This window comes from Orbicella faveolata, unplaced genomic scaffold (genome assembly GCF_042242905.1).
Source record: "Orbicella faveolata isolate gen_17 unplaced genomic scaffold, um_ofav_v1 contig_15, whole genome shotgun sequence".
Lineage (NCBI taxonomy): Eukaryota > Metazoa > Cnidaria > Anthozoa > Scleractinia > Merulinidae > Orbicella > Orbicella faveolata.
In genome coordinates this window covers 5,912,501-5,922,500 of record NW_028301542.1, presented here as the reverse complement: position 1 = coordinate 5,922,500, position 10,000 = coordinate 5,912,501, and the positions used below count along the sequence as shown (strand labels likewise).

The 10,000-nt window shown below is 40.1% G+C and overlaps 2 protein-coding genes across 2 annotated transcripts in view; both read right to left on the bottom strand.

The window, feature by feature from the left end:
- The window catches only part of LOC149113254 (protein O-linked-mannose beta-1,2-N-acetylglucosaminyltransferase 1-like), a 3,702-nt gene extending 257 nt beyond the window's left edge, over nucleotides 1-3,445 (bottom strand). The window contains exons 1-3 of the mRNA XM_089288142.1: nucleotides 3,318-3,445; nucleotides 2,313-2,606; nucleotides 1-1,511 (exon numbers count right to left, since the gene is read on the bottom strand). The exon at nucleotides 1-1,511 is cut by the window's left edge and continues 257 nt beyond it. Of these exons, the coding sequence (XP_089144268.1) occupies nucleotides 1,187-1,511; nucleotides 2,313-2,606; nucleotides 3,318-3,355 (657 nt within the window). The 5' untranslated portion in view covers nucleotides 3,356-3,445 and the 3' untranslated portion in view covers nucleotides 1-1,186. The remainder of the gene's footprint in view (nucleotides 1,512-2,312; nucleotides 2,607-3,317) is intronic.
- Nucleotides 3,446-5,829: 2,384 nt separating this feature from the next.
- The window catches only part of LOC110060116 (UDP-glucuronosyltransferase 2A2-like), a 7,169-nt gene continuing 2,998 nt past the window's right edge, over nucleotides 5,830-10,000 (bottom strand). Inside the window, exons 2-5 of the mRNA XM_089288138.1 lie at nucleotides 9,305-9,920; nucleotides 7,930-8,139; nucleotides 7,537-7,825; nucleotides 5,830-7,306 (exon numbers count right to left, since the gene is read on the bottom strand). Coding sequence (XP_089144264.1) covers nucleotides 7,024-7,306; nucleotides 7,537-7,825; nucleotides 7,930-8,139; nucleotides 9,305-9,920 — 1,398 coding nt within the window. The 3' untranslated portion in view covers nucleotides 5,830-7,023. The remainder of the gene's footprint in view (nucleotides 7,307-7,536; nucleotides 7,826-7,929; nucleotides 8,140-9,304; nucleotides 9,921-10,000) is intronic.

Genomic DNA, 10,000 nt, shown 5'->3' with positions numbered 1-10,000 from the left:
AGTTTCAGAATAAATTTTAGAAACAAATGGATAATTAATTTCCTGAGAAGATTGAAAAAGGGCATTTACGGCTTGTTGACGTTAAAATATCAAAATTATTGAAAAACTGATGCGCGCGTATACTGCAATAATTTCAAGTCACTCTGCGCGACTTTTCGAAGGTTTGAAATTTAATACAACGTGGAGAAATAATTGGAAATTATCATTAAAAGGACATTTTAGCCAGAATTCTACTAACACAAACATTATTATTCGCTCACGATTTCTATGAGGTGATAGTTACTGTCCGTCACAATGCTCACTTGAAGTTTCGTTGTTAGTAATCTTCATTTTGCCGAACAAGATTTCATAGGAATCCAGTGGTTTGAAGACGTCTATCCCCTGGGAACGTATTTCTTCCTCGGACAAATCCTTGGCTTGTTCCGTCAGCCTCCGGGTACTGCCAAAGTCGTTGAAGCGCTCGTTCAAGTTGCATAACGTTTGGAAATGACCTCGGCGACTCAATGTAGCCTTACTCTGTGCGTTCGCCTCTATCAGATCAGATTCGCTCCATGGTCGTTGGGGAATCTGAGGTGTTGTATCTTTTGGTGAATCCTCAGGGATGTCGGATGCACTGCTACAGCGACCTTTTGCCTGAATAGGAATCTGCAACAAATGTTTTCCTCGCTTTCCATTCACGATCAGTTTTGCCATTATCTCATAGCTGGTCTGTGTGTGTTGGCAGAGTCTACTAAGCGACCGCCAGGTAGCTGTGACAAGCCGCATTTATGTGTGTCTCTGTCGCACGTGAAGTTACGTAAGTAGAATGACGTAGTCAGTTGTCTGCCAAGTTTACTATTGTTTTTCGCGGTTGTTGGTAAAACACTCGACTTGCACTGTCATCAAATTTCAGTGAAAATACTTCAACGACAAAATACGGAACAATCTCTACAGGAGGAAAAAAAATGTATATTTTTTTGTTCGTAGGCTTGCATTCGGTTTACGTACGTTTACTACAAGAGGGAATTTTTCGTTGTTTTTCAAATTTCCTAAGATACTGTTTCCAAAGGGGAAGGCCGCCTTCTAGCTTGGAATTTCACATTGTTTTCTCGCGTGGAGATTTCATTGATCTCTTAGATTTTCTTTGCATTTATTCTGAAAGACATTGAACCCAAATTAAAGTAAAACTAAAAACCAAGGTCGGGACTCATTCGTCGTCCATTGGTCTTTTAACCGTCTCTGGAATATAAAGAGGTTGTAAATTCTCTGGTTTGTGAGTGCAGTACTTTGATGCCGGACACCCTACTACTATCACGTGATTTTTCTTGAGCCAAAATCTCCACATGCCGTTGTGGAATCCCCTGGCATCCAAATCCCACATGCGCAGGCAGGTTGCTAAGTGATTCCAAGTAATGAAATCAGCAATCCCATCCATTCTAATATAGAACACGAACAATCCATCCTGCGTGTCGGGAATTAAGTCTTTTATCTTTAAGCAAGAGATCTGAGAGACATCCAATATCGTGGCTTTGCTATTAAAGAGAACACAGGTATATAACAATCATTACTGTGGCACGGAAAATATTTACTATATTGAAGAAAATGTATGAGCTTATCGACTTTGATTGTACGGAAAGGTAGTCTCGGGATAAATCTGAGCCTTCTGATTGGTTCGTTCCTGATCGGGATTCTACCAGACGGACTGTTTCCGTGGAAACGGTCATAATCCGTGTATTTCTTGTTTTCGAAAGCCCGCCGGCAAATTTAAAAAACAAGCATGGCCCAAGTGCTTAATAATATACTACTTACCAACCCAGTTTGCTCGATCCGTACTGAGGAATATTGGTCCTGGATATTTTTTGAACGAGCCTCGTTGCGCTCGGTCAGTACACAAAGGACCTCGGGCCAATATTTTATTCCCTAGTACGACCCTCGCACTCAGTGAGGAAGAAGTTCCTTTCGCATATAAGGCTGTAATCCAGATTCACATATTATTCTGCTAAAATCCCTGGGGTTTTTTTTGAGTGGGTTTTTATTTATTTTGATGAGTGTTTTTGGAATTTAATAGCTTCCAAGCATTCTTGTACCAAAAAAACAACTGATGCACAAGACCACTGCTGGAAAGAAAAACACATGCAATCACACGTCCCGAAAAAATGTTTTCTAGTGCGTAAAAGGGTTGAAAAAAAATGTACCTCTACCGGCCAAGTCACCCACACACCCCAAAAGTCACATGGTCTACCACTAACCCATCATAGGCCAACTTAGATACTACTAAAACAATCCCAGACAATCTAGTGCGCTACTCTGTTTTCCAGTACCTCTCGACTCACCTAAGAAGGTTTTCGATTTCCTTCTCGTAGTTGTCTTTGTACATCTTTTCCACGTCCAGTTTAACGTGTGGTTCTGTGTTAAGGGTGTGTTTCTCAAAGTAGAGGGCTTGCATAAGACCACCAACATTGAGCCCCTTGCCTCCAAAGTGATAAGTACGAGAGATATCCGGTATAATACATTCGCGACCCTTTCTGTTGAATGAAGCTCTCATCCACATGTCCCAGTCAATAAATTCATCTGGTTTCGGCCATTTCGCCTCTAGTTCATTTTTAAACAGCTTGCGACTCAACACCCTGAAAGAATTCAGACAATAAATTATTTGCAGGCTAGGGACCCCGTTTCTCGAAAGCTCTGGAAACCTTTCGGGTCCGCAAAACCATTTTTAGTTAACCTGTATCTACCAACAGAGAGGTGTATACTCCTGAAACTTCTTTTATGAAGGGAACCTCTGTTTATATTAAGGATATATGAATAAAAAAGCTCTGTAATCATAAGGTTTAAGATTTTGCTACGGCTTTCTGGCTTAATTATCCGTACCGGTTTCCACCGTGTCACGGAAATCTCTCAGATTTTTCAGAATATCTCAGAAACCCAGGAACTAAAGGGGACTTAAGGGAGTTAAAATCTAAAACATTTCCTGAGGGAGAATCACCCCGGATCCCTCTAGAAGCTTGCGCCCTAGGCACTTGTTGTTTCGGAAATTAGCCACCATGTAACTTAGATCCGCCCCTAACAGGTATAATGAATTTGTAATAACCTAAGTTTTACGTGTCACCCGCTATGAATAACAAAAATTTCACTCTGACAAGCAGTGCCTCAAATAAATGAGTAGCGGACATTTTTTGGAACAACTTGTGAAAACGCTGGGAGACCTTCTGTGATGGACTAGGATCCCATCTATTGTCCCCCTTACGCCACCATGCAATAAACACTTGCTAGAATCGGACTCTAATGAAGATAAGGTTACAACTGATGAAAGCTGATGGACGCGCATGCGTACTTACCATCCTAAACCTGGCATAGTGTCTACTCTGTACATCATGGCGGGGTCATTACAGACATGATCATAACCCTGAAGTGCAAATAAGTACAGGTCCAGGATTAACAACAGATCACTGAATCCTCTATATTGAATTAGCAGGTCAAACTGCCTGGTCATTTATTGTGACATCGTCTCTGGCCTTTTAATTACTTCCTTCAGCAACTGAACGGGGAAATCCTCATGATGGTTACAAAGGCGCAGTAGCCACATGTACGCCTCGTCGGCCTATTGTATAACAATTACTCACACTATGGTCGCGTAAACTATGTTACGTACAATAGCATAGTTTTACCACTTCAAAAGATAATGACGTGTACGCACTGCGGACCTATTTATTGACTTTGACGCGGAGGTAAAGTAAAGTTACGTCATCACTATGGATTTGTCGGGTCCAGTCTCATTCGTCCCTTGAGCGCCGAGCGACACTAAGCATGAAAAAAAGACGACTGTACAAGCAGGTTTAAGATCCAGTCAAACCGGTTTCATGATCGTTCCAAGCTGATATACAGTAGACACTTTCGTCGTTTTCATAGACCGGCAAAAGCTGTTTGAAGTAGCTGAGAATATCTACGGACACATCGAGATCTTCCTCCAGAAGTAATAAGAAGTTAGCATCGGGATGCTGGTCAAATGAATCAATAATAGATTTCTTGTAGTGCTGAAAAACAAGAAAAAAAGCATCTTAAAAAGATCTTCAAAGGAAGCAGCTAAGAAATCCCCCAAATAGCTGTGATTACAGAACCATTAATTTAGGAGGAGGGCCTCCCAGGGGTTTTGAGGAACGAGGGAGCATGATCATTTATTTCAAGGGAACAAGGAATATTTCGGGGATTAATTCGAGGGAACAACAGATATCTCACTCTTAAGGGAACTTTAACAGAAAAAGTTAGGAAGCCATAGAATTTATTAATAGGGAACAAGGGGGAAAGAGTAAACTTTTCAAAGATCAAGGGAACACTGTACCCCCCCCCCCTGCCCCCAGCCCCTTTCAGGAGACCTTCATTACAGAGGGATTCATTCAGGGGTGTTTCGGAGCTTTTCCTTGTACACTGTGCAATACAAATTTAAAAGCCTCCGGTTTTATTTTACCAGATCGTTTATCTCTACGAGCTAAAAGTGATGTATTTCAAGGTCAGTTTGTCTCGTTAGATATCTGCACCGAAGTAGAAGGCTCATCAGTTGGAATTGATTTCACTTTCCGTTATATCTGAGTGAATTCAGAACGGCTTGTGCTGTTTTAACTGGAAAACACGTTGGCTGTGAGAGGCAATTCATTATAAAGTCTGGGTTTGTTATTTACGTGAAAAAGTAACGACAACTTCCTAAGAAATGACGAGGAACACAAGATTTGATTGTTTGATTTGGTCATTCTTTAAATCAAGCGTTACTTAACCTCCTGGGATGGGACTTCCGTATGAAAAGGTCGGGGATGGTTGTGGTATCGCTTAGGAGTATAAATCAAGGATTCTGGTCTCACATAGGGTGTTGATGACGAAACGCCGCCATTTTAAACTGTCAAAGTATCTTTAAGGGTGCACTCGAAGAAATAATGATATAAGAAACACTCTATTTTCAGGTTCAATTCCCGCAGGTCTCTCGAGTCCGGTCAACTGGTGCGGGCTCCTTTCCTGAACAGCGGCTGGTAATCAAGTCTATTCCGTTTTAAGTGGTATTTTTCAGGGCTCAAAAAGGCGACTTTTCTGTGCCCTGATTTAAATCGAGTAATCGCGCGGCAAATTTTCGCGCCCTTTCTTACCATCTCTTTGTTTAGATCGCACTGAAATGTCCGCATAATCCATCGCCTCGTCGTTGGCAAAATGGCCGAACTCATGCATCCTGAACTTGGGACGGAAAGACGGACCACCACGTTGTTCTAATAGGTGGTATGGCTCTGCTATTCCAGTTAGATAACCAGAATGAATAGGGTCAAATATCATGACTGGTCCAAATTGAGTAACGCCTTAAAACAGATATATCACAATTGCACCTCTTAACAACTGCATGCTCTCTATGATAAGCATCCGGAATACATTGTACAGATAATTCTTATTATTACACATTGAACTCACTATCTCTTTTCTGATTGGCGGAAAGCGTACAGTGAATTTTCGAAATCAGCGCCTGTGACGTCATCTCTGCAGATTATACAATAATCATGTCAAGGACACTCAAGGTAATGGGTAATCATGTCAAGTTTTTTCGCTTTGTGTTGCTTGCCGCCAGTGAAGAAGCTAAAACGTGACTTCCATTTTTTTCATTCAATGTATAATAAAACACTTATTAGATTGGGTTTTGTGATATCCAGAATAATCAAGGTCTCAGTAAGGGTTATCAGTCTCATCCTTCGGCTTCGGCTGGTAACCCCTACCTCGACCTTGATTATTCTGGATATCACAAAAACCTCATCCAATAATTGTTTAAAAATTGAAACATCAATCACTATACACAGTTTATAACATAACTAGATAAAGAGATAAAGATAAAGATAAATCGTTTATTAAACTCACAACTCAAGCAAAGCATGCGCTCTAATTGGTTAATTCAACGTCTACTATTTGCCCATGGGTGTACGCTGCTGACGTGTGTGCTAATGTTTACAAAGCAAATATTTTGACAGACATTATTTCCAAAGTAATGGCCGACGTCCCTTCTGCCAGAAATGCAAAACTGTCTTCACAGTTGTCTGAAGATGAAATAGAAAGTGACCATCCTTTGACAATGGAATGATGATCATAACTGATTTAAGTGGCCGTGTAAACGGGGTATAATTAGAAAATATTATACAGGTTAGGATTTCAGAATGTGGCTGTTGGCCGTATTGACGGGGTGGCCGCACTAAAAATGGGGTTTTCTTATAAGAAAATATATGGGCGTTTCGCCGGGACAAAAGAAGTGGCTGTAATAACAAGGTGACCGTATTAACGAGCTGACTGTAAAGCTGGCTTCCAAAGTATTAAGCTTTATAGCAGAGCTTATCAAGGACAGAAAAATGGAAAAAATCTATCTAATCTAAAATTTTATACATATATCTACTACATACATCGAAACTTTAGTTTGAATAAACTATTAGCTCCGGTTTTGTTTTCCCTGATTCTGCTGATTACATCGTGGTTTATGAATAACAAGGTAATGAGGTCTACAGTCCTAAATAACAAATAATTCAACTTAAAATAGCTCACTCCATCGATCTTAGTTTTGTTGTTACTCGGTATTCTGTCAGCAACACACACGTCACAAACATCTAAATGTCAATCGTATCACCATGACACCAATATCACTGCAGCAACAACAAAAGCTAAATAGCTAGAGCAAAAAAAGCCTGATGGTTTGGAGGAACTCCTATGTGAAAAGTTTGTGGATGATCGTTGGAGAAATTGAATTAAACGCATAAAGGATACCAATCTGGGTGAAGATGAATCACCTTGAGGGCTAGTGGCTTTTGTCCCAATCACCATACGTGAGACCAGAATCCCTAATTTATGCCCCTAAGCGAGATGACAAGCATCCCCGACATTTTCACATGGTAAGCTGCAGTTGCTCAGTTCAGTTGCTCAATTTTCAAAAATTTCACTCAGCAACTTGAAGACAAAAATGCTTAAGATGGCTGAAATGATATGACACAAATGAATGAGTCATACATTTTCTAAAAATTTTGAACTAAAAACAGTTCACTCCTTCTTAGTTTTGTTGTTGCTCTGTCGACAGCAGACTCGATATATGCATCTACATGCCAATCTTATCACCATGACAACCAATGTCACCAAAGCAACAAGCAGAGCCATGACGTCAAGTAAGTAGTACTGATACCAAGGCGTGTTAAACACTTGAGCTCTGAGGTGCCGGGCTCCACCATGTCTGAGTACATACTCTATCCAGTCACCAGTTTTCTCCAACGGGGTCCTTCGACTGTCTCTCATCAGCTGAGAAATGTGCATGGCTTTGGTTTTAAATCTAGAAATGAGGTTTGAACAGAACAGTTTGACCAGCTATTTGCATTTGGTTTAAGTTATTACATTGAAAAATTATACAGTAACTTTAAAATATTTGAAAATGATTCCACTGTGAGAAGTTAGGGACACTCAAATGTTTTAAGAGCATCCTTGTGAGCTGCAGGCGTTAGCAGGGAAATCTCCGAAACTTGATAGTTATACGCTTAAAGCTTAAACTAAAGCTATCAATACCTTGGTTCATTGACAACACTCTCTATTGCCTCTATCAGTTGCTGGGCATTCACAGTTTGGTGATCCACAGCTATTCCAAGTCCAAAATACTCTGCTTTCTTAGCGTTAGAAGGCTGATCTCCAAATAAGGGAATAGCCACCACAGGGACACCATGGTACGCTGACTCATAGAGACTGTGGTGTCCCACATGGGACACAAAAGCCTTGATGTCCTTGTGAGCCAACAGATCATTCTGAGGTAACCATGACACTACTTTGATATTGGCATTGAGAACTGAAGGGATGTAGCCTTTACACAAAACGAGAAAAGGAGATTTTCTTAACAAAATGATGTCTATAATTATATAAACAAAATATAGCCTTCGCAAGCAAATCACAGTGTTAACTAGTTACCTTTGAGCTTCCATACTACTTTCTGCTTCAACTTTCCGAAAGCTGAGGCCAAGATGTCAATCTTTGCCTTGGAAATAACTGTTTGTGCATAAGACCCAAAAGAAGCAATAATGAATCCATTCCCTCCTGCACTGTTGATAAAATCTACTAAATCAGGGGGCAGTGGGCTGGGTTTAGACTGTGCAGTAATGGGACCAACCATAACATGACCTGCAAATCAAATACACCCATGTTAACATAATGGAGAAGCTTTGTGAAAATTTAGATTCAACTGTACCTTGTGTGGACACAAGATACATGGAGTGAGAGTTACTGAACTATGTCATATTTACTTACAGTTACAGAGAGATGCTATACTTACCATTCATAAGGGAGTATATGATGTTGGGCAAGGAATGGGTAGCTAGATTAACTAGTGATTGTTATGCTGTACTCCCAGGGGGGGAGGAGGTACTCCCATAAATTTTGGATAGGTGTGTGTCGTAAAGGGTCTCAAGCCCTGACCCTTAATTTAAGGATGAAGCAAATGAAAATTGATACCCTAGTAGTAATGAGGCAAAAACCAAAAATGACACCCTATTCAAGAGGAAAACAAAAACTAAGAATAGCACAAATGGGTCAGTTTTATTTTGCTCCTTCAACAATGGAGGTTAACGGATTACTTTAGTTTTAAAAGAGCTTTTTGTATTGAGCTGGACTCATTTTTTACGCACTGCAACATTAGCTGATACAATTCAGGTACCCTATCTAATTAGGATCATACTGGCAACACAATACCAGGGATGGGAAAAAATTTGAAATCTACTGGCCCAGTGGACTAGTAAATTTCAGTTTTCACTTACCCCCACTAAAATATTACATGCTGATGTGGCAGGCAGTATGGCAATCAGAGGACAAACATGAACAAAGTATGCTCGGATTCCTAACTAATCCATGCTTTCAACTCAATGGTTAACTAATCTTACTTGAAATAGCTTCTGACTGGAAATGTTCATGTAGCAAGCTGACATCTTCATTCACAGTCACAAGAGTTCTGAGGCTAATTTCACTTGCCCAAGGGCAAAATTTACTTGCTACCGAAATGATATCCAATTTATATTGTCAAAAACCCCACCCTATCCCGTGCATGTACCTATATAGCCCATATATATGGGAAAATTCCCCTGCCCCCCCCCCCCCACCCCACCCTGGGGCTCCCCGCCACTCAAAATGGTGACAGGTACAGAAAGCAAATAAATACCCAAGGAATGGACTTCAGGTACATTTCAATGTCTGCACTATATATTTTACTCTATTTACGATTTGAATAAAAGAGATATTGAATGTATTGCCATGAACAATATTTTTCTAGAACAAAACAAAACATGACGCAAACCTGGCAGAAGTGGTTGTGGATACTCAAGTGTAAAATCTGCTTCAATGATCAACAGTTCAAAATTTCCAAGAGCTTCATAGTAGCTTCTCTCAGGCATAATGTTGTACTTGCTCTTGAGGGGGCTCAAATATATTGCTAACAAAGCATAAGTTCCCAAATAAGAAAAGACATACGCTCCAAGATTCATAAGACGATCTGTAAAGGACATTTTACCAGTTAAGTCAGTCATGTGTAATGGAACATATGACACAGGAAGTGGTATCTGGAAAAATGGAGCTGATGGAAAGTTTGGAGAAAGTGGCAATATTACTACCCAAGGAATACCAAGAAGATCGGCAACTAACACAGCACATGGAGAAGCAGCTTCATTTACTATCAAGTCAAAGTTCCTCAGAGATTGAAGTAGTTCTGTGTTATTTAACAAGTGTTCACATATATCGCTTTGCAGCTCATACAGGTTGATAAATAACCTCAAAATTCCCTCTTCAATTGCCGTTTTTACTACAAATTCCTCAATGACATTAGGGTCAAATGGTACTTGGTACGTCTTGTGAAGAATCTTTTCATCTGATCTTGATTCCTTCTCATTGGCCATGGAAGGCGTTACAAGAACCACCTAGTATATAAATATTCAACAAGAATTTTATTACAAGAAAATTATCATTTCCATTTCTTAAAGTATGTCCCAGACTGTGG